This window comes from Furipterus horrens, unplaced genomic scaffold, assembly GCF_987537825.1.
Source record: "Furipterus horrens unplaced genomic scaffold, mFurHor1.1.pri manual_scaffold_13, whole genome shotgun sequence".
In the NCBI taxonomy this organism is placed as follows: Eukaryota; Metazoa; Chordata; class Mammalia; order Chiroptera; family Furipteridae; genus Furipterus; species Furipterus horrens.
The window spans coordinates 47,532,123-47,556,469 of record NW_028327183.1 but is presented as its reverse complement, the minus strand read 5'-3'; the positions used below and the strand labels follow the sequence as shown (position 1 = coordinate 47,556,469).

The 24,347-nt window shown below is 45.1% G+C and overlaps 1 protein-coding gene across 2 annotated transcripts; it reads right to left on the bottom strand.

Annotated features, from left to right (window-relative positions):
- Window positions 1-2,394: 2,394 nt before the first annotated feature.
- ZNF235 (zinc finger protein 235) lies at window positions 2,395-22,607 on the bottom strand. Of its 2 annotated transcripts, XM_090259736.1 has the most exons (5): window positions 22,549-22,607; window positions 20,952-21,012; window positions 15,409-15,535; window positions 14,841-14,942; window positions 2,395-4,814 (listed from the first exon to the last, which is right to left on the bottom strand). In XM_090259736.1, exons 2-5 carry the CDS (start codon window positions 20,964-20,966, stop codon window positions 2,851-2,853), a joined length of 2,208 nt encoding a protein of 735 aa, XP_090115862.1. In that variant the 5' UTR covers window positions 20,967-21,012; window positions 22,549-22,607; the 3' UTR covers window positions 2,395-2,850. The 2 variants fall into 2 exon arrangements, with proteins under 2 accessions (XP_090115862.1, XP_090115861.1); XM_090259735.1 differs by lacking the exons at window positions 14,841-14,942; window positions 15,409-15,535; window positions 22,549-22,607 and adding an exon at window positions 22,414-22,532.
- Window positions 22,608-24,347: the final 1,740 nt, after the last annotated feature.

The window sequence follows — 24,347 nt, the reverse complement described above, 5'->3', positions numbered from 1 at the left end:
ATCTACCCTCCATTCCAAATGATAGCCTTGCTGGATAGAGTAATCCTGGTTGCAGGTTGCCTTTAATCATATTGAATACTGCTTGCCAGTCCCTTCCTGCCTGCAAAGTGTCCTCTGAGAAATCAGCTGATAGTCTTATAGGCACCCCCCCTGTAAGCAACTCTCCGCCTCTCTCTTGCTGCCCCTGGGACTCTGTCCTTTATCTTTCACCTTTGGCATCTCAGTCATGATGCGTCCTGTGGCGCTGTATGTGGGGAAGGGGTCTGAGAGGGAACAACGTTCCTTGCTCAGCACTTGCCCCTTTTCCAGGCACTTCTCCCACTTCCTGTATGGGACTGGCACCTCTCTAGCTGTTGCCCTGGCCGTCGTTCCCAGAGTGGGTGGGTCTGTGGACATTCTAGGACCACGAGGGCCATTTAAACAAGCGGACTCTGCTGAGAGACTGGCAGTGTTTGCCTCCACCTCAACCCCCACTGGTCTGCACAGTCGGAAGCAATGAGGCTTGATTTTCCCCAGCGCTGGGACCGTGAGCTGCGGGATCTGGTCAGGAGCTGGGAACACTCCCCAGGTGTCCCTCCTGACTTTATAATCTTGAATTCTCTGTCATTTAAGTCACATGTTTACATTTCTTTAAGTTTATTTTCTGGAGATTTTAAATGTTCTTTCATCTTCTTTCCTTTGTTGCCTTGCTTATTTATTGTGCTTGAATTATTTCTCTGCCTGGACAGTTGTGGGAATGAAAATTTCTTGCTGTATTTGACACTTCATTATAGAGCAGGTTGATGGTAGTTGGTGCTGAAACACAGCGTTCCTTTTCTCTTACTTGCATCGCTGGGGCTCCTGGGATCTGTGTGGAATGCACCCCGTATTCCCTGAGGAGGTGCATGTCCCCTTTGCAATCCAGTCACCTCAGTCTCAGGACACCACTCCTGTGTATTGAAGTGATGGGTCCCTTGTGTGTTCCCAGCGCCACCTTCCTGGAAGCCAAAAGCCACTGGCAAAGCCACCAGGCGGCACCTTGATGGGTGAGGGAGGGGTTGGCCTGGGGAGCGAGATCACGCATCCGCAGCTGTCACGCCTCGGGGGTCCAGCCACAAAGAGCACAGCCAACCTGGATGGAAAGCTGTTCCCAGCTCTTGCACAGTGTGCCGGGCTGCGGTGGCTGGGTTCCCATGCCTGGGAAACCGTCCGTCCGGCGCTGGGGGCCGCGGAACGCTGCAGCCCCCTGCACTGCTTTCCTGCCCCTGGGCCCCATGTGCGCCAGACACCGCGCCCTGTCCTGTTGCTGTCTCTGCCCCGTGGTTCTCAGTGGGGGTGCTACGCCAATCCTCTGGGGACTGCAGCAGGTGCTACACTGGCACAGCGTCTGTCCTTAGCATTCACCGCCCCCCTGCCCCATCTCCACTGTTCGCTCGGATGTGTCCACCTGTCCCAATGGGTGGGTCCCTCAGACACGTCTGTGTCGAGCAGGGAATCCTTTGCCGAGTTATACAGCTTTCCAGCAAGTTGTAGCGTTAAGAGGAGCCCTGCAGGTCTCAGGCCACCATCACTCTCCACTGAATCACGTTTTCCACGGCTGTATATTATTTATTCAAATGTTTTACTTATTTCCTTTTCTTAAATTCAATATAAACATCTTTGTGTATGATCTGTCTCACTTTTCCTACACTCTCCGAAGCTAGGAGTGCCAGGTCAAAGGATAGTTTGATACAGATTGACCAGCTCGTGTTGGTCACTTCTACCATGAGGTGCTAAACATAGAATGCTGTGAAAAGGGTTATTAAATTGTTACATTTAATGAAATTTCAATCAAAATTAAACAGCCTTCTTGTCCTGCTTCCTCTCTCCCCATTTTAGCAAGAATGAGGGTGGGATGTGACAAAACTAATGCCCTTGACGTCTGCAAAGCACCTGCCTAAAGAGGAGTGACTGGGGGAGGACCGCGCAGAGAAGGCGCTTTGACCTCAGCTCGCGTGAAAATAATGAGAAGAAACCAATTATTAACAATTCAAGTTTACTAAAATTTGTCATTAGTAACTACTTTTAACATTTTCAAAGTGTTACAGTAAAACTGTACCTTAATGAATTAGGGTCAAAATTCCCAATCATATAAATTCACTGTAATTAGATGAGAAAAAACAGCACTTTTCAGTCTAAAAAATACAAACTAGTGATTAAATAGTACACTGTACACACAGTTCACTGTACAAAGAAATGAGGCTGGATGGGGCATGGGAGCCATTCAGAGGTCTTGCTGAAATTAGTTTGTACTATTGTGGGTGGTAGCATTCTATCATTCTGAGTATGCTGTGATGAATTTAAGGTAGGGAACTGACTTGAATTTTCAAATATTCATCCTGATTATAGTGATTTTCTTCACTTTGTTCAGTAACCTATCACACGCCAAGTAGTCCTACAGGGCAGAGGAATGGTGGTGAGACACACCCCCACCTACGGGGCGGTTACGCTGTGGCTGACATCAGCTTCATCTGTCCATCAGTACATGCCTGTCAGGGTTCTGAACATGCTCATGTCTAAGCCTGCTCTTCTCGGCAGACTCCAGCGAAATTTAAGATTCTTCTGTTGTGTTCATCTTCAGAACCGGGACATTCAAAACCCTGGTTTAACCACTTACCGCATTTATAAAACCAGTTTTCTCTTATGTGTGAGAGCTGATGTTTACAAAGAATTCATCCTCCAACTCAGTTCTTAAAACACATTTCATAGAGCCCCTTCCCTGGGACGGCAGCCCGAAGCGCCTGAGTTCTGAAGGCATCTCCCGCAATGACCAGCACACACCTTCCAGTGGATTGAGACGGGACCTCTCACGAAAGGCTGCCTCACACATGTCTATAGGTTCCCCCCAGCGTGGATTCTCTGATGATATACCAGATGTGACCTCTGGCTAAAGCCCTTGCAACATACATCACATATGTAAGGTCTCTCTCCCGTGTGGACCCTCTGATGTGTGTGAAAATGTGAGGCCTGACTGAAGCCCTTCCCACACTGCTGACACATGTAGGGTTTCTCGCCTGTGTGGACCCTCTGGTGGGCACTGAGCCCGGCGCTCCAGCTGAATTCTTTCCCACACTCCTCACACTTAAACGGCTTCTCCCCCGTGTGGATGATCTGATGGACTTGAAGATTTGACCTCTGGCTGAAGGCCTTACCGCAGGTATCACATTTATATGGTTTCTCTCCAGTGTGGACTCTCTGATGGGCTTGCAGATGTGAGGACTGACTGAATCGCTTCTGACACGCATCGCATTTGAATGGCTTCTCCCCGGTGTGGACACTCTGATGGGCTTGGAGATTGGAGGCCTGACTGAAGCCCTTCCCACACTCCTCACACTTATACGGTTTCTCTCCTGTGTGGACTCTCTGATGATTGTGAAGATTCAAGCTCCAGTTGAAACGCTTCCCACACACCTCACATTTGTAGGGCTTCTCTCCAGTGTGGACCCTCTGATGGGCTTGAAAGTATGAACTCTGACTGAAGCCTTTACCACACACGTTGCATCGAAACGGTTTCTCTCCTGTGTGAACCCTCTGATGGCTCTGGAAACTCGAGGCTGAGCTAAAGCCTTTGCCACACTCCTCACATTTATATGGCTTCTCTCCCGTGTGGACCCGTTGATGACTGTGGAGATTAAAGCTCAGACTAAAGCACTTCCCACACTCATCACATTTGTATGGTTTCTCTTCAGTGTGGACTCTCTGGTGGGTATGGAGATTTGAACTACAACTAAAGCGTTTTCCACAATCCGCACATTTATATGGTTTCTCTCCAGTGTGGATTCTCTCGTGGGCCTGAAGGTGCGATCTCTGAGTGAAGCCCTTTCCACAGATCTCGCATTTATAAGGTTTCTCTCCAGTGTGAACTCTGCAGTGAATATTCAGGTCTGTGCTCCGGCTGAAGCCCTTCCCACAGCTTTCACACCGATAGGGCTTCTCTCCCGTGTGGATGGGCAAGTGAGCGTAAAGATGCGAGGTCTGATTAAAGCTCTTACCACACTCGAGGCACGAGTAGGGTTTCTCTCCTGTGTGGACTCTCTGATGGGTTTGCAGGTTTGAGCTCTGACTAAAGCCCTTCCCACACTCACGACACCAGTAGCGCTTCTTTCCTGCGTGAACGTACTGTCGGACGGGAACGGCTGAGCCGTAACTGGTATCCTCATGTGTACCGTACGGAAGGGGCTTCTTTCCCAGGTGCGCCTGCTGATGGACCTCAAGGCTGGAGCTGTCACCGAATGCTTTTTCACGTTCATTACACAGGTAGGTTTTCTGTCCTGTGTGGAATATGCCGAGCTGGACAAGAGATGACACCTTTGCGATGTCCTCACCACAGTCTCTGTTGCTGTGAGCGTGATCTCTTTTGTGTACTGGATCATCATTACAACTGAAGATGTTAGCATGTGGAACAAATACATAGAAGTCGGTTTTCATGGGCATCTGCCTGCAGCTTCCCTGATAATTCTGTGTCTCATTCAGATATGTTTTATTCCAAGAATTCTCAGCACTCCTTGTTGGAAATTCTTTATTTTCATTAATACTGGGATGATTGTCTGTAAGATTCATTACACAGCTGTCTTCCACATAAGCCTGCGTGGATAGTCCTGTTCCCACCTGACAAGGGGAATTAGGTGGCTTGGGGAACTGAGAACTCTTTTCTTGAGTATGTATCATGGAGTCTTGACTTTTTGTTAATTTACTCACAACATGTGTCTTGATTTGCCAGCAGGAAAGCTCTCCCAAGGAGAGGCACCTCGCTCCTGCTTCCTGAAGAATCTCCATCTCGTTTTCATTCCTGCCTCCTGAAAGAATTAGGGACAGAGAGTGACATCAGCAAGAATGTGGGCTAAGAATCCCCAAACCTTTGTTCCACCATTGAAACATTGAAAACAAACAAAAAACTTAAGAGACTAGCAAAAGTAAGTGTAAAAGTTCTGAAAAACAGTCAAAGATCTACAGCAATAAGACAGCTTCCAAATGTGAAAAAGCTGCATTCAAAAAGGTAAGAGCCCTGGCTGGTGTGGCTCAGTGGATTGAGTACTGGCTTGTGAACCGAAAGGTCGCTGGTTCGATTCCCGGTCAGGGCACACAACTGGGTTGCAGGCCAGGTCCCCAGTTGGAGGCACATCAGAGGCAACCACACACTGATGTTTCTCTCCCTCTCTCCCTCCCTTACCCTCTCTCTAAAAATAAATAAAATCTTTAAAAAAATAAAAAGGTAATAAATTTGGGACCATCTCAGATCAAGGGGATAAGGTCCTGTCAGGTCTCTTCGAAGCAGGTCTCTGGCCTGGGGCTGTGTGAGTGCTTCCTCCCGTTCCCGTCCATACACAACTGCTTGTAAATGCCCCGTCCTTTTGCCTTGTGGTCTGTATGGTCTAAACGATGCAACAGTTCACCTCTCAGTTCCCTGCCTTGAACTGGATAGAGCAGAGCAGGCTTTCTTTGCTACATTCTAACCTGTCTTGGGGATGCCGGGGCCCCGGGCTGTGCTTTGCCTGGCTCAGACCAAAAGGGAAGAGGCAACGGGAAGCAGCAGCAGACACTGCTCATGGGAGCTCCGCAGGAAACAGAGACAGGCTGGGGCCTAGAACGGAACTATGTGTGAAGGCAGGTACTAGCCCAGTGGTTCTCAACCTTCCTAACGCCGCGACCCTTTAATACAGTTCCTCAAGTTGTGGTGACCCCCAACCATAACTAAAGCATAGTGATTAATGACAAAAACAGTATGTAATTATATATGTGTTTTCCGATGGTCTTAGGCGACCCCCTGTGAAAGGGTCATCTGACCCCCAAAGGGGTCGCGACCCACAGGTTGAGAACCGCTGCACTAGAGCATCTAAGTCCAAGAAAAGCTGAAGTGGCACTATGGGAGATAGAGATTTCAAAGCATCTAAGTGTGAGGGAACTGGAAAGGCGCACACACAGAACCAGGAGAGTCAACAGCTCAGAGAAAGACCCGGGAAGACCGTAAGCTGAACTCCGGGCAGATCCCAGGGCTCAGACCGCAGCCTGTGCTCCAGGCTTCCCCAGAAGAGAGCCGGTCAGCAGTGACTGGCAGAGGGCGCTGTTTTCTCAAATGCTCAATTTTCAGTAGGAGAAGCATAAAAGCAAGGAGAAAATGTGGCCTGTTCAAAGGAAGGAAATAAAGTGGCTGAAACAATGATCCACGAAGGAACACAGGTATCAGAGTATCAGACTTTAAAACAACCGTCTCACACATGCTCCAAGAGCTCAGGGTGGCAGAGTAGGAAGCCCCAGCCCGTGTTCCCACACAGAACACCCAGCGACCAACAACCCACGGGGAAAATCGCTTTGAAAACTTTAAACATGAGTTAAGAAGCTGCAACAACCAAGAGAACCTAAAAACATCTGAATCAAAACTGTCCCAAACTTCCTAGTTTCTTTCTCCTTCTGCCTCACCCTCTCTGGCACAGTGGGGGAGACTCGGGTTGGGGGGGGCTGCCCGCCTCTGCTTCCTCCTCAGGCTGGAGAGGGAAGAACAGACCTTACTTCTGTTCCGGCTGCTCTTGGGGCTGGACTGAGCACAACGGGAATAGTGGCATAGTTTTGATACCAGGTTTTGACATCAAACTACAGGGAGTCTGCAGGCCCCAGGCCGAGAAATTGTAGGCGGACCGTAACAGAAGCCTTAGCGCTGTAAAAAAGCAGCAGTGGGACTCTTAGGGAAAGCAGCATGCTCGAAAGTAGCCCTGTACACGGGGGAGCTGGAATAACAGAACACACAGTCCTGGGGAGATGCACCTCAGAGAGGGCTGGAAAGGACCCGCGCCCCCACGTTCGGCTGACTGGTGAAGGTCTTCCTCTGCACACGGCCAGTACGTGAGACGGAGAGCTGACTGTCTTTTCAAACGCTTAATTTTCAACAACAACAACACAAAAACAGGAAACATAACCTGTTCAAAGGAAGAAAATAAATCTTCAAAAACCAACTTTCAAGAAACGAGACTCTTAAGTTACTTGAAAAAGATCTTAGAAATAAATATTTTAAATATGTTCAATGAGCTAAAGGAGAATAATGACAGGCAACTAAATAAAGTCAGGAAAACGACACAGGAACAACATGAGCTTATCAACAAAGAATCAAAAATTATTAAAAAGAATCCAATAGAAATTCTGAAGCTGAAAAATACAGTAACAGAATTGAAAACTTTGCTACAATAGTTCAACAGACTAAAACAGGCAGGATAATCAGTGAACTTGAAGTAATGTCATTTAAAATGACCAATTTTCAGTAGAGAAAAAGAATGAAGGAACGTGAACAGGGTTTAGGGACTTATGGGATGTCATCAAGTGGACCAAGGCACGAATTATGGGAGACCCAGAGGAGAAGAGAGAAAGGGGCAGGAAACTAATCTGAAGTAATATTGGTTGAAACTTTCAGAATTGGGGAAATAAATATAGTGATACAAGAAACTCAAAAAACTTCAGCAGAATAAATCCCAAAGGACTGAAAGCAAAGTACATTTCACAGCTGTACAAAGTCAAATACAAAGACAGAATCTTGAAAACATCAAGAGAAAATCAACTTGTCACATACAAGATTACCAGCGGTTTCCTCAATACAACCTTGCAGACCAGAAGGCAGTGAAATAAGAGAAAAATAGTCAACTGAGCGTATTTACAGCAAAACTGTCCTTCAAAATGTGAGAGAAATTGAGACATGACAGTCCAAGGTAAAATCTGAAGGAGTTCATTGCCATTAGACTTGATCTATAAGAAATGCTAAAGGGGATCCCTGAATTTGAAATGAAAGGACATTAGACAGAACTGAAAAACTCATAGGGAAGTGAGTCACAATGTTATAGATGAGGAAATGAGTCAAAAGAGAACTTCCTGAGCTTGTTTGGGACTAGGGCACGTTGTTCCCACTCTGCCACACTTAATGTATCCCGAGATTATGTCTAGTTTCACCAACTAATTATAATTTAATCTTTTCCTAGTTCAGAGTCATCGTTAATCTAGTCTATTCATGCGGACCCAAAACTAGAAAAAGTTCTCTGCCACAGGCAAGTATATCGAGAAATATAAAACCTGTATTGCTGTATTTTTATTTTTTGCATTATGGTATTTTTAAAGTATTTTTAAAATTCTCATTTGAGGATTTTAAAATTGATTTTAGAAGGGGGAGGGGGAGGGAGGAAGGGAGGGAAGGAGAGAGAGAGAAAGAAATGTCAATGTGACAGAGAAACACTGATCAGTTGCCTCCCATACGCACTGCCTGACCAGGGATCGAACCCTCACCCAGGTATGTGCCCTGACCAGGAATTGAACCCACAGCCCTTTGGGACAATGCTTTAACCAACTGAGCTACCTTGCCAGGTTGCATGATTGTATTTTTGGTTCATAACTTACCTTATACTTCTGTTAATAGATTTATAATTGTTATACTTTTGTCTTTTAAATCCTATGTTAATGAGTACACAATATAAACATGTTTTTGACATCAATAACATTAAGGGGGTCTGTATAAAAAGTACAGTTTTTATAAGCAGTTGAAATTAAGTCATTAAAACAGATTGTTATAACTTTAGGATGTTTTATGTAAACTCCTTGGTAACCACAAAGAACGTACCTAAATAACATACACAGAAGAAAATGAAGAATCAAAACATGTTGGTATAAAACCTCAAGTAAACACAAAGGAAAATGGTAAGGGAGAAAAGAAGGACAAAACAACTATAAGCCACAGAAAACATGGACTAAATTTCCCTAGCAAGTGACACAGACTGGCGGAATGGATAAGAAAACGTGACCCCCCTATAGGCTGTGTACAAGAGACTCCCATTACACCCTAGGACATGCACAGGCTGAAAGTAAGAACAGAGCAATACAGTCCGTGCAAGCTGTATCCAAAAGAGAGAAGGGGTGGATATACTAACATAAAACAAACAGACTTTTGTCAAAAACTAGTACAAGACACAAAGGACATTGTACAGCGACAAAAGGGTCCATTCATTAAAAAAATCAATTATAAACATGTATGTACCAAACTTCAGAGGTCTTGAGTATACGAGGCAAACACTGATAGAACTAAAAGAAGAAATAGACAGCTCTCCAATACTTCTAGGAAATTTCAACACTTCAAATTCATTAACAAATAGCACAAAGATAATAAGAATACAGAGGACTTGGCCGTGGCTGGTGTGGCTCAGTGGATTGAGTGCCAGCAGGCAGACCAAAAGGTTGCCAGTTAGATTCTAGTCAGGACATGTGCTTGGGTTGCAGGCTGGGTCCCCAGTTGGGGGTGTGCAAGAAGCAACTGACCAACATGTCTCTCACACATCAATGTTTTTCACCCTCTCTCTACCCTCCCCCTCACTAAAAGTAAATGAATATTTTTTAAAAAGGATACAGAAGACTTGAACATTATAGAACAATTGTACCTAATAGACAAATAATAGCAGAAGAAACATTTTCTCAAGTGTTCATGAAACAGTCTACAGGAAAGATCATGCATTAGGTCACGGACAATTATTAATAAGTTTTAAAAGACTGAAATCATACAAAGCATCTTTTCCAATCAGAATAAAATTAGAAATAGCAAAAGGAAAATCTACACATGTGGAAATTAACATACAATGGGTCAAAGGAGAAATCACAAGGAAAATTAGAAAATACCTAGAGACAAATAAAAACAAAAATACAGCATGCCAAAAGCAGTGAAAGAAGTGCTAAGAGGCAATTTTATGGCTGTAAATCCTGACATTGGAAAAAAGATCTCAAATCAACAACCTAACTTTACACTTCAAAGAACTAGGAAAATGAGGGCAGTGAACACACAATACAACATACAGATGATGTGTTAAGAAACTGTATACCTGAAATCTGCATAATTTTATTAACCAATGTCATCTGAAAAAATTCAATTTTTAAAAAACTAGAAAAAACTAAACCTAAAGATAAGAGAAGGAAGGAAATAAAAGATCAGAGCAGAGAAAAATGAAACAGAATAGAAAAACAATACAGAAAAATCAACAAAAGCAAGACTTGGTTTTCATAAAGATCAAAATTGATAAAGCCCTGGCTGGTGTGGCTCAGTGGGTTGAGCACCGGCCTGCAAACCAAAGGGTCGCTGGTTCGATTCCCTGTCAGGGCACAGGCCTGGGTTGCAGGCTGGGTCCCCAGTTGGGGGCGGGTGAGAGGCAACCACACATTTATGTTTCGCTTCCTCTCTCTCTCCCTCCCTTTCCCTCTCTCTAAAAAATAAAATCTAAAAAAAAAAAAAAAAAGGTTAACATGCCATATTTCATGTGATGTAGTATTTAAAATTTTTTTTAAAGGGTGAATTTCCCCACGATTGTCAAGGTTATGAAAAAAACAGGGAAAGAATGAAAATCAATCAAGAGACCACAGGAGACTGAGAAGATAATGAAAATTAAATGCAGGGTGGTCTCCTGGATTGAACTCTGGGACAGAAAGATGACATTGACAGAAAACAAGCAGAATCCACATAAAGCCTGGAGTTTACTTACCAGTAGTGGACCATCATGCATTTTGCGCTTCTGACAGATTTATCGTGGTAATGTGAGGTGTTAACAGGGGAAAGCGCGTGGAGTTTAGAGGAACTCTCTATACTATCTATGAAAACTTTCTGAAAATCTAAAATTACAAGTATATTTTTGAAAAGGATGAATTTTACTCTATGAAAATTGTTTCTCAATAAAGTTGATTAAAACACATTTTTGAGTAGTGCACTGATCTCGATTCCTCATACCATTCTCCTGTCAAAGGAACCAGGCATCCTTAAAGAAATGATGGCTGATTCTAAGACTGGCTAAGAAAAATACAAGATAAGGCAGAGGATGGTGTCTAGTGAGAAGGTGAGGAAATGCTCAAATACATAAGGATGGGGCGTGGTGGCGGGATATAGGAGCCAGCCTGAAAGAGCTCCGAACAGTCAACACAGCAACAATTTGACAGCAAAATAATGCCTATATTGGACTATAACCCGAAGTATAAAATAAATACACAGGAGTCCACGTGGATCATAGCAGAGGTGTTAAATGACAGTGAGGAGTTACCGTTGCAGATGCTGATATATCCATGGGTGATATGACACATCCCAGCCAAAACAAAAGAGGGAGAATAGATGAAACAGGAAGAGCAGAAAGGTGATGTCTACCGAACGGTGTGAACATACAGAGACTATGTGGTATATTTTCACCACTTTTTATTGTCAATACTTCTAAAACAAAAAGTTTAAAGCCACGGAAAAAAGAAAAACTAGATCATCCCAATTATAGTATATGTGTGGGGAGGGGTGGAGAAGCTGACAATTAATTGACTTTTTAAACTTTCATGTCAATTTTCAACTAACAGAAAGAGGCGTAATCAATAAAATAAACTTAAAAAAAAAAGCGTGATGGATGTTAAAACAACTCGGCTGCAAGTTACAAATGGCATCCCATTAAATCGTTGTTATCATATGGCTCCAGTTTGGTGGTTTATTACATAATTATCTTAATGAAGCACATGCGCAATTTTTAGAATTAACTAATTTTCCACGTTTTATACATTTTTGAAATCCTCCCGCTTTTGTAGGTGGGAAATGGCACACTGGCAGTTCCGGTGTCCACAGAAATGCCAGCAGGCTTACGTCAGGGGCTCCACTAGGAGCAGGCAGGCCTCCGTGCCCGACTCGCCCCTTACAAGCTATGTGATGTTTTCCTAAGGCATTAAGTTTCATCCTGTTAAAAAATGAATGATGATTACATCATATAAAGTGCTTCTTGTAATCCCGATGAAAAATTAGTGAAGAATATCACCAAATTTTACAAATTACATCTGAATTTACTCAGAACTACAAAAGTTTCAACATTTGAGTGATTTCTTCTCTTTTCCTACACAGGAGTCTCCTTACGTACACAGTGGCATCAGTGACTTCCCTAAATTTCATCTTTGAAATTTCTACCACAAAACTTCACCTGGGTCAGGTAGTGTTTGAGGGACAGAGAGGACTGCCTGGCTGGGCATATGGAGTCCACACACAGAAGAAAACCTATTAAAACTAATAAATGAATTTAGCAAAGCAGCAACACACTGTCAACACACAAAAATTAGGTGCACATGTATACACAATGAACAATCTGAAAAGGAAATTAAGAAAACAATTCCAGGAAAGTACAGTATAGGGAACAAAGTCAATGATGTAATAACTATGTATGGTGCCTGGTGGGGACTGGAAATATCAGGGAGATCCCTTTGTAAAGTATGTAACTGCCTAACCATTATGTTGTACCTGAAACTAATACAAAAGAACATTGAATGTCAAGTGTAATTAAAAAATAAAAAGGTAGCACATCCACATGACTGTTCGGAGCTCTTTCAGGCTGGCTCCTATATGTTTCAAGACAAAAGAAATAATAATCTACTTACCACAGCATCAAAAAATAAAATCCTTAGGAATTAATCAAGGGGGTGAAAGACTTGCACACCAAAAACTACAAAACACTGATTTAAAAAAAAAATTAAGAAGATATTACAAATGGAATGACATCCCATGTTCTTGAATTAGAAGATTTAATATTATTAAAATGTTAATGCTATCCAAAAGGATCTACAGGTTCAGTGCAATGCTTACCAAATCCCAATAACACAAACAGAAAAACCCATCCTAAATTTCATATGAAACCTCACTGGAACCCGCGATTAGCCAAAATAATATATATTTTTTAAAGAAGTTGGACTCACCCTGATTTTAAAATTTACGATAAAACTATAGGAGTTAAAACAGTGCGGTACTGACATAAAGACAGACATATATACCAACCAAAAAAATAGACCAGAAGGCCCAGAAATAAACCATTGCAGATATGGCCAAGTAATTTTTTTAAGATTATTTATTTATTTTCAGAGGGGGAGAAGGGAGAGAGAACAAGAGGGAGAGAAACATCAATGTGCGATCGGTTGCCTCCTGCCATGTCCCCACCTGGGCACGAGGCTTGAAACCCAGGCGTGTGCCCTGACTGGGAATCGAACTGACGACCTTTCAGTTCTCAGGCTGGCGCTCAATCCACTGAGCCACACCAGCCAGGGCTGGCCAAATAATTTTTGACAAAGGTGTCAAGCCCACTCACTGAGGAAAGGACCATCTTTTCAACAAATGGTTCTGAGAAAACAATACCCATGTGCAAAAGGATGAAGTTGGACCCTTCCTCACACCGTATACAACTATCAACTCAAAATGGATCGAAGACCTAACGTAAGACCTGAAACTATAAAACTCCAAGAAAAACAGGCAAAAGCCTCACCACATTGCATTTGGCCATGAATTCTTAGATACAACACCAAAGGCTCTGGCAACAAAAGAAAAAAGTAGATAAATTTGCCTGAATGAAAATTAAAAACTTTTGTACAACAAAAGAGTAAAAAGGCTATAAACAAAGTAAAAAAGGCCACAGACAGAATGAGAGAAAAATACTTGCAAATCATATATCTGACATGGGATTAATAATCCGAATACACAGAGAACTCCTAACACTCAACAACAAAAGACAGACTCCTTGATTCAAATATGAGCAAAAGACATCAGGGGAATTCTTTGTGAAATGTATGATTGTCTGGCCACTATGCTGTACACCTGAAACTAATACAAAATCATATTGAATTAAATTATAATTGAAAAATTAAAAAAATGAGCACAAGACTTAACAGATATTTCTCCAAAGACATACAAATGGCCAACAGGCACATGAAAAGATTTTCAACATCACTAATCATTACAGAAATGCAAAACAAAACAATAAGACACCACTTCACACCCATTAGGATGGCTTTTTTAAACTGATTGTAGTGAGAGAAGAAAGGGGGGGAAGAGAGAGAGAGAGAGAGAGAGAGAGAGAGAGAGAGAGAGAGAGAGAGAGAGAGAGAGACTGATCTGTTGTTCCACTCGCTGATGCACTCATTGGCTGATTCCTGATTCCTGTATGTGCCCTGACCGGGGATCAAACCTGTGATCTTGGTGTATTGAGCCGGTGCTCTAATCAACTGACCAGCCTGGCCAGGGCTGTACAATAGTGGCTATTATTTAAAAAAAGAAGAAAGAAAAAAGCCTGGTAAGTATGCAGCAAATTAGAACCCTTGTGCATTGCTGGGGGGGAACGTGAGTGGAAAATGGCCTGGGGGTTCCTCAAAAATTAAAAATAGCCCTGGCCAGCCGTGACTGGTGCGGCTCCGATGGCTGGACATTATCCACAAAGCGAAGTGCTGCCAAGGGAGCCAAGGCTGCGGGTTCAAGGGCATATGCAAGAACCAACCAATGCATGCATAAATAACTGGAAAACAAATCAATGTGTGTCTGTCTCACTCTCTCCCTCCCCCCACCTTCCTCCTCCCCTTAAAATCAATAAAATTTAAAAAAATTTTTTTTAAAAGGATGTGGAGAGTGAGGGAAAGAGCATTTTAAATAGAGTGCTCACAGAAGGACGCGGATGAAATGACTTCTGAGCAGAGAATGAGTAAGAAAGCGTGGCAGGAGGTTTATGGAAAGGCGGCATCGCAGCGGGAGAACAGACCCTGACGCAGAAGCAGGGGCGTCCTGTGTGAGAAATAAGTGAGGCCGTCGGTGTCAAAAGGAGGGAAACGGCAGGAGGAAGGCACAGAGCGCAACGCCGGGCAGATGCGCAAACGCTGCCGGCCCTCCCAGGCCCCTTAAATACTTCGGGTCTGGCTCCCAGTGAAATGGAAAGTCAGCGCAGGGTGTGAGGCAGAGCAGTGACACGCTGTGACTGATGTTGCCCAAGGGTCTCCGGTCGCCGTGTGGACAGCAGACCCCCCGGGAGACAGACAGAAGGACGCGCTGTTACCTGCAAGGAGCCCCGCCGCACAGCTCTGCCCGACCTCCGTCATCCAAAGCTCTTCCTCTCTCTCCAACTGCGTTATCATGTCTGGTTTAGCGGATGGGTGCCCTGTGCAGACACAAGACTCAGGTGACCCACTAAAGGCCCAGAGCACGACAAAGTTTGGGTTACAGTCCCACGCTGTAAGGCTCCGCCCCTCCCCCAAACCAGGGCTTGTCAAACATTTTGAAGCAACTCCCTAAATTAATTTCACGAACCACAAGTTTTAAAAAAGATGTGTGAAATAAGGAGCCAGGTACAGCCAAGCTCAACTTACAAAAACAAATGTTTACCTTGGAACAAAGACTAGAAACATCTTGTCTCTACGTAGCAAACACACTGGAAAACTCTGGGTCTAAGGGGTCCTGAAGCCTTGAAGCAGTGGGCAGAGGCCAGGGATGCTACCAAACATCCTAAAACGCACAGGACAGTCCCCACAACACACAAGTATCCAGCCCCAAATGGCAGCAGTGCCAAGGCTGCGGAGCCCCGTGCACGGGGCAGAAGCCACCTTACAGAGGCCGCCTGTGCTCACCCAGGGAGGCCAGGTTCCGGAAGTTCTCCAGGGTCACCTCTCGGTACAGCTGCCTCTGGGCGGCGTCCAGCAGCCCCAGCTCCTCCTCCGTGAAGACCACGGCCACGTCCTTGAAGGTCACCGCCTCCTAGGACACCAAACACAGGCGACCTCCGTCTCACACCTGGGCGCCGAGGCGGCGGGCAGGAGGCTGTTCCCCACTTGGAGGGACCTGAGCCCCTCCTTTTGGCAGTTTCTCCTCTCCCCCTTCCACAGCCTCACCAAAAAGGAGGGAGAGGAAGGAACCAAGAGAAACATAAAGAAGCCTTGTGTGCATTTAACACGGCGCCCTTTGAGTAGTGAAATGAAGCTCCTAGAACAGTCACTGTTACATCATGGCACGCACGTGTTTTTCAGTTAGACTGCCAGTGCCGGGCCCTGTAAGAAACCGAGTTAATTGAGGTGCAGCAGCATTTAACGGGGCCCCTCTCCTCCTTCCCCCGGCAGTGCCCCCGTGTCGGCAATGCCTGTTTCCCTCCGGGCCTCTGTTCTCAGGAACGCGCGGTGCCTGGCAAATGCCGGAGCTGCCCGGGCCACGGTTAAGCGCACAGGCTCTGGCGACCGGCTGCCTCGGTTCACACTCTTGAGGCTCTGTCCGTTACTGGCTCTGTCGCCTAACTTCTCAGTACCTCAGTTTCCCCATCTGTGCAACAGTCCGTCACAGGATACCGAAGGGACCAGATGAGACCACGTACAGGACTTAGGACAGTATCTGACGCACATTCAATACTCAGTCAACGCCAGCCGCTGTGAGTCCTGTCGTTATTTGTGGCTGCCAGGTGCTTCATAAAAGCGATGAACTATAATGTACTTAACCATACCAAATAATTAAATAATGCAATAATTAAGTGTTTAAATTGTTAACTGCTGCAAAAACGAAACATTTTTTACACAGAGCTCAGCCAACGTGTCTGGTTTTTCCTTCGGTTAAGTGCCAAGAAGTGGCGATTCGGCTGGCAAAACATATGCACCCGCATTTGCTAGTGTCGTGGAAATTGTCCCAGCGAGCTTTTCTGTTAAGATATCAGAAGTGCCCCTGATGCGCCATACGCTTGTCAAAACTCGACGTTATCTTATTTTTTTAAATCCTGGGTTATTTGGTAAGTGATAAAAACAGGTCTTTTTGAAAATTTCCATTTACTTAACATCTTTGGATTGTTTTTTTCACATGGTGCCTGTTTGTTTCACTTGCTCGTAACCTCACGATCAGGAAGATTCCCCCCGAGACTGTTTAGCCTCCTTCTTGCTTGTAACTCCCAGCCGCACCCCCGCTTCCGTTTCCTATTTGTCCCATAACTTTGTGGTCGGCATTGTTCTTTATGGGAATTAGGATCACTCATCCATTTCTCTAAAAGGCTGCGCTTCTCGCCCTAACCGGTGTGGCCCAGCTGGCTGGCCATCATTCTGCAGGTCGCTGGTTTGGGTCCCAGCCAGGGCACATGCCTGGGTTGCGGTTCACTCGCAGGTTGGGGAGCATGTGAGAGGCAACCAATCAATGTTTCACCCCCTCTCTTTCCCTCTTCTCTCCCCTCTCTCTAGCAGTGAATACATAAAATCTTTAAAGAGCAAAAAATTGGCTCATCTCTGCATTTCTTTTGGCTGCAGTTCTGAGCATCCACGTACTGACTCACTAAGTTGACACACGTGGCAGAGAGTCAGGAGCTTAGAAAACTGCCCCAGAGGAGAAGCGATGTCATTCTGGGCGTCCGTCACCACCGCACAAGCCAGGCAGGCAGACGGCGTGGCCTCGGCCTCTCCGTGCAGTAGGCTCATTTTTTCTGGGTCTCTCCATTTCCCCTAATGGCATACCTGGAACTCCTGGCTCAGGCCATTGCACCATTAGTGTGTAAAAATAATATAAACAGATCCACTTCAAATAAAATGGGGGCTACCATCCCAAAGGAACTGCCTTGCAAGTTTTACTCCCCAAACCTTTGGAATGTAACTGGGCAAAATGACCTTTGGACTGGGCCTGACGCATCACTGGGTCCCAAATTACTGTTTGCAAAGCTAACGGGCAGGCACACATTGTGACTGAAAATTAATGACATCCTTTAGAATAAGCATCACTATGTTAGTTTATCTGCACCTGCAGAAATTCCTTCCTTAGCTTAACAACACCCATGAAAATGCCTCCTTTCTAGTCATGTAATTACATATTCTCCTTCCTCCCTCACAAATACCCGCCTTCTGTCTCCTAACGGGAACACTCTTAGGGTTTCTCCCTGAATCTCTGCTTCCCCAACAGCTCCTTCTTTCGGATCCAGTGAAAGCTTGTTGCCTCTCGCTTTGGCCATTTAGTTTTAGGTTAACGAGTGTCAGCTGGGGACTGAGTGGACTTCAGTAGGTATCTGAAAGTCACAAATCGGTTTATGGTAAATTGAGAACAAGAGCACCTTTATCCTCACACAGCCGATCCATGGAATAAAGGCCAGAGACAGGCCAGTCCCTGGTGCTAGAAGACCAAGGATGTACTTCTGTAAAATACACTGACATGTCAATGAATAAAACGGGTACGTAACTATAATACATATGTGGTTAAACTCAGAATTAAAGACAGAGTCCGGCTCCTCTGGGCTCTGCTGTAAGAGGCCGTACGTCACACGCACTTTCCACAAAATGGGAGGTGCCTGCCACAGAAAACTAAGTCCCTAGAACTTAAAGGAGACGAAAAAATGGTAGAATTCTCAAGATTCCTGTTTGGGAAGATAGGCTATATGTACTAAAACTGTCCTTGTAAATATCTTTAAAATGGTAAAATTCATAAGCCATAATAAAAAGGGGGAAAATAGTAGATGTACAGTATTGTGGGAAATGATGTGACCATTTAAGTCAGAGGTGATATAAAGTTAAACTTTAAAAATCCAAAATGGGCTCTGGCTGGGGTGGCTCAGTGGGTTGAGTGCCTGCCTGTGAACCAAACGGTCACCGATTCGATTCCTAGTTGGGGCACAGGCCTGGGTTGCAGGCCACGTCCCCCAGTTGGGGTGTGTGAGAGGCAATCAATGTCTCTCTTGCACATCGCACACTGATGCTTCTCTCCCTCACTTCCTCCCTCCCTTTTCCTTTCTCTAAGACTATATAAATAAAATCTTTTAAAAAATGTATGGACTTCCAGCCAAGATGGCGATGCAGGTAGACGCACTGCGTCTCCCTCCACAACTAGAAGGAATACAACTACAGTAGTCCCTCTCTATATCGCAGTTCACTTATCGCGGCCTCACTGTATTGCAGGATTTTAAAAAATATTATATTTATTTATCGTGGATTTTTCACTATATCGTGGGATTTTGCGGTACTGTATACGTATGTTGTTAATCACATAGGTTTAAGAGTGTAGAATAAATTTAAGGTTCCTGCTTCGCGGGGGGGGGGGGGGGTCTGGCATGTAATACCCGCGATAAGTGAGGGATCACTGTACCTTAAAACTGGAGACACCAGAAGTTGCAGAAATACGAGCTGTATGGAAGCGCAACAAACAAAGATGTAAAGAACAAATATTCACACAGACAGGTAGGAGGGGCAGAGAGGACGCGGTGTGGTGGCATCAGCAGTGGCAGGCTGGCAGAAAGCGCACTGTTACATGTTTTAAAAAGTCAGGAGGGACACCTGGGGAGCGCTCCCAGCACCAGACTAGACCACACACAGCTCACAGTCCCAGCGCCGGGGAAAATAAAGCCTCATTGCTTCTGACTGTGCAGACCAGTGGGGGTTGGGGCGGAGGAAGAAACTGCCAGTCTCTCAGCAGAGTCCGCTTGTTTAAAGGGCCCCCACGGTCCTCAAACATCCGCAGACCCACCCACTTTGGGAACCACAACCAGAACAACAGCTAGAGAGGTACCAGTCCCATACGAGGTGAGAGAAGTGCCTGGAAAACGGGCAAGTGCTGAGCAAGTGCCATTGTTTCCTCTCAGATCCCTCCCCCACATACAGCGCCACAATGTGGTTAATGGGTCACCCTGTCCTGATGAATCCTAAGGTTCTGCCCCTCACAACACAGCAGGTGCGACAGCTCTACCTAAGACACAGGCAAACAAACACAGGAGCCTGTCAAGATGAGGAAACAGAGAAGCATGGCTCAAAAGAGGGAACAGATCAAGGTTCCAGTGGGAAACTAAGCAACGAGGAGGTAGTCAATCTAACAGATGCAGAGTTCAAAACACTGGTGATAAAGATGCTTAAAGACCTGACAGATATGCTTAAGTATGGCAAACGTATAAGGGAAAAAGTAAAGGCTATGCAAAGTGAAACAAAAGAAAATCCACACAAAACCAATGGTGAAGGGAAGGAAACCGGGGTTTGAAAAAAACGAGGAGAGGCTTAGAAACCTCTGGAACAACTTTAAATGTGCCAACATCCAAATCACAGGGGTGCCAGAAGGAGAAGAGAGGAAGAGAAAGAAATTGAAAACTTATGTGAAAAAATAATGAAGGAAAATTTCCCAAATTTGGTGAAGGAAATAGATGTGTAAGTCCAGGAAGCACAGAGTCCCAAGCAAACTAGACCCAAAGAGGACCACACCAAGACACATCATAATTAAAATGCCAAAAGTGAAAAATAAAGAATCTTAAAAGCAGTAAGAGAAAAGCAGAGTTTTACCTACAAAGAGTGCCTATAAGACTATCAGCTGATTTCTCAAAAGAAACTTTGCAGGCAAGAAGGGACTGGCAAGAAGTATTCAATGTAATGAAAAGCAAGGACCTACAACCAAGATTACTCTATCCAGCAAAACTATCAGTTAGAATGGAAGGGCAGATAAAGTGCTTCCCAGACAAGGTAAAGCTAAAGGAGTTAATCGTCACTAAGTCCTTACTATATGAAATGTTAAAGGGATTTATTTAAGAAACAGAGGATCAAAACTATGAACATCAAAATGACAACTCACAACTATCAACAACTGAATCTAAAAAATATATAAACTAAACAAACCAGAAAAGGACTAGAATCATAGGTATGGGGATCATTTGGAGGGTTATCAGCTGGGAGGGGGGAGGGGGAGAAATGGGGAAATGGTGCAGGGATCAAGAGGCATAATTGGTTGGTACAAAATAGACAGGGAGAAGTTAAGAATAATATAGGAAAGGGTGAAGCCGAAGAACTTATATGCATGACCCACGGACATGAACTAAGGGGGGTGGGATTGCTGGTAGGAAGCAGGGTACTGGGCTGAGGGGAGCAAAGGGAAAAGAAATTGGGACAACTGTAACAACATAATCAATAAAATATATTTAAAAGATGTTTAATTAAATAAACTTTAAAAATCCAAAATGGGCCCTGGCTGGTGTGGCTCAGTGGATTGTGCACTGGCCTGCAAACCAAAGGTCACTGGTTCTATTCTCAGGGCACAGGCCTGCGTTGTGAGCCAGGTGCCCAGTCGGGGGCATGCGAGAGGCAACCAATCTTTCCTCTGCATCAATGTTTCTCTCCCTCCCTTCCTCTCTAAAAATAAATACATAAAATACTTAAAAGAAAAATAAAGAAACAGAAAGGCAGACCCAACTTACCTGGTACTTGGTCATTTTTCTCCTCTTCGTTTCGGGGAAAGGCTGAGTTCTGGATGCAGAACTGGGAAGGGAAAGCCATCATGAGAGAGATGCTGGGGATGCTGCTAGGCCACACGGGGCTTCATGGGAGCACCAAGAGGTGCCCCTTTCTCCTGGCAGAAGCAGTGGCAACAAAGCTCAGTGAGAAAAGGCACTGAACTCCAGCTTCTCCTGGACCCCCAGCCAGCTGCCATTGTTCATGAACATTCCTTAAGACAGTCCTGAGTGCCTCTTGTAGCTTCCAGAGTACTCCTGAGTCTGGCTATTAGAGGAAATGAGAGGCCAGCTAGCTGGCAGGCAGGCAGGCAGGCAGGCAGGCAGGCAGTATAAACTCTATGGGCTCAAAATGCCTGGGTTCAAATGCTGACATTTCTACGTATTACTTTCTACTCATCAGCAATGCAAACCTTGAGCAAGTCATTCATCTCTCTGTGCCTCATTCCAATCACCTGTAAATGGGGATAATAATAACGCCCGTATTCTGTACTTCCTGCAGTAAAGGCAAGCAGTAGCCCGGGATTCGTAAAACTGCCCTTGCAAATGTGATTTCCAGAAAATCACTTTTAAGAAACCGAGAATTCAGGGGTGATTGTTCTGTCCCGTGAGTTAGTGTTACCCTTAGAAAAATTTAATTCTCACTGGTTTTCTCACAGATAATTTCTCCTGTTGGTAATGATAGTTAAATTGCCATGGATTTTTTTCTCCTAACAGGTGTAATTCGTTGCAAATGTTATTAAGCGGGAAGACTCTCAACAAAGTTTCTTCTCCCATATACAAGAAGGTAAACACTGACTAATAAAAACCTAAACCTAAGAAATCCTGTGGCCTGTAAACCAACAACACTGGCTTATTACACGATATTGCACACTTATTAAGGCCTCGCTACACGTGCAGTCAGGCGCTCTGCAAAGACGAGATCACGGCTGTTTCTGGGTCCGGGAAAACCCAGAGGACTCTCTCCAGAATCCGGCTGAAGTTCCATCTCCTTCCCCAAATAAGAAGCTTGAAAGAGTCCAGGTGCAGAAACAGCCCCACATCAGGCAGTGATCAGTGAGCTCCGACCCCATCCCGGGCTCGCACGAGCTTCCAAGTAACAGGGCGCCTGAGTATTAACAATGGAATTTATGGTGAACAGCCAACATTTCACAATGCAATAGGCACTATTTTTAAGTTTCTTAAATACAACCTCACTTAATTACCACAAGAACACCATTGGGAAGAACTAACCCTTTTTTGCCACGAGGAAACTGAAGCAACGAGAGATCAAGGAACTCGTCCAATATTTTACAGCGAAAAAGAGGGAGAGCTGGCTGGTGGGTCCTGCAGGAAGGCTGGGGGAGCGGCGAGCGCTGGAGACCCTCAAACTCCAAGTACCACGCAAGCCCGCCCCAGACTCGTAAGGCTCTGCGAAGCGGGTGCTCACCGCGGCCGTCTCCATGTCCACGCTCTGCCGCTGGCCGCGGCTTCCCCTGCTCAGGAGGAAGGCCCTAGTCACTGCTCACCCCACGCCGAGGCAAAGAAGGTGCAGAGGGATCGCCAGAACGCGGGGTTAACTCACCTCACTGCGAGTGATGTCAACCCCGACCTCGCCTTCCGGGAGCGGAAGTGCCTCAGGCTACACACGGTTCCTGGACTACACTTCCCAGAATCCCCAAGGGGCAGTGCCTCAGATATCACGCAACACTGTACTTCATTTCCCAGAATGCAGTTCGCAGGACCGGCTTCCCACGTGCTGGCTGGTGTTTTGGTGTGGAGGTTTCGGATTGCGTCGCTTATCTGGCGCTGTGAGTTTCCTTTTTGCTTTATTCGTTTCTTAAAGCTATGAGAAATAATTGAGGATTTTTCAAAATGTGGCTGTATAAGAGAGGAAAGCGAAGACTAAACTATGAAAATAATTTAAAAACCAAATGTTTTAGGGAAAGCAAAGAGTAGACTAAAAAAATGGGAAACGTGAAAATCAGTGACTTAGTCTGAGCTGCCGAAACAGAACTGAGAGAGCACTGCGTCTCAAACTTGTTTCGAATGCCGGCTCCCCAAAGGCGACCAAGACACCTGTTGATAAGGTAAGAATGGAGTTCATGGCTGACCGCAGTAAGGGAGCACGTCACCTCCACAGGGCTTTGACACCTTGATCACAACGCGTTAGTGCCAGGAAGACAAGGTTGCAATTTATTGAGAATTGTAAGTTTGGTTTAAGGCAAGCCTTTCAATGCGAGGGGTTTGATTAGGATTCCGTAAAGGCAGTGGTGCTTTGTCCAGGATTAGTGGGAACAATGTAACTGAACGGGGCGTCCCCAAAGTCCCCACAGCTCATGGTTCTGGGGACGGGGAAAGGAGGTAGTACAGCTTTTAAGGTACTTTGCATATCTATGGCACGTTGGTAACTAGATAATAGCTGTGCTGCAGCCCAGGGTAAAAGGGCAGGTGATAGGCTTAAGATACTTTTCATAACAATGACCTATGGTGCCATGGGTCAGCATTTAAAATAAAGGCAGGCATTCATAAAAGGAGAAGCCACATGGTCTAAAAACGGGTGTAGATTGGAGTCAGCGAGGAGGTCTGTGTTGTAAGGGGTTTGGATAGAGAGTCCCCCACGAGGTCTGGAGGGAAAAAGAGGAGACCCACTGGGAAACCTGCCTGGAGAACATGGCGGCACGGCTTATGAGGCTGGAATTGTGGGGACCTGCCTAACCAAGCATGGATTAGTTGGAGATGCTGAACTGTGACCGGGAATGCTGAGCCGTGGACTTCTGCTTTTCTGAAAGACGGTACCTCTTGTGATCAGAGAAACCCTTGTTCTTCTCGGCATTGCAGTAAAGAATTACAGATTAGCAAGCCTATTAGCGTGCACACACTTTATTAGTGACTGAGAGAGCAAAACCAAGGGTGACCAAAGGCTGGGGTGGCAAGCTCACTCTAGGGTGGCCAGAGGCCCCGCGGCCAGGAGGCCAAGAGCACCAAGAGAGCAAGTCCTTTGTTCCGAGGACGTATATAGTTGGGATTGGGGTGAAGAAGTTACATATTGATTGATGGATAAAGGTGAAGCCAGCTTTTCTTAGGGGGATGTGACTACCCAAACTTAGGTATGTGTGAGTCTGTTAGCCTGAATCCTTATGTTGCTCCAGACCACATTTGTTCATCTTGCATGCGTGACAGGAGGCAGTTAATTAAAATTGGGGCAGTTATCCAAAGTTATTTATGGGCTCTTTATGTATATTAGGGACTCTCTGTAAAATGGATAGTGACCAGAGGTAGGTAATTAACCGAAGTTGTTTTATGGGCTTTTTTTCTTTGAGCACCGTGGACCCTCTCCTGCCTTTCTGACCTTGGGATGAAAGCAGTTTCAAAGGCTTTCCT

Excerpts from the sequence above, each read along its gene's own strand:
- ZNF235 (XM_090259736.1), bottom strand. Across the intron at positions 14,943-15,408 it reads CCGGAACCTGGCCTCCCTGG|GGCACCCATCCGCTAAACCA; the intron begins GTGAGCACAGGC and ends GTGTCTGCACAG. Across the intron at positions 4,815-14,840 it reads TGCGGCGGGGCTCCTTGCAG|GAGGCAGGAATGAAAACGAG; the intron begins GTAACAGCGCGT and ends TAATTCTTTCAG.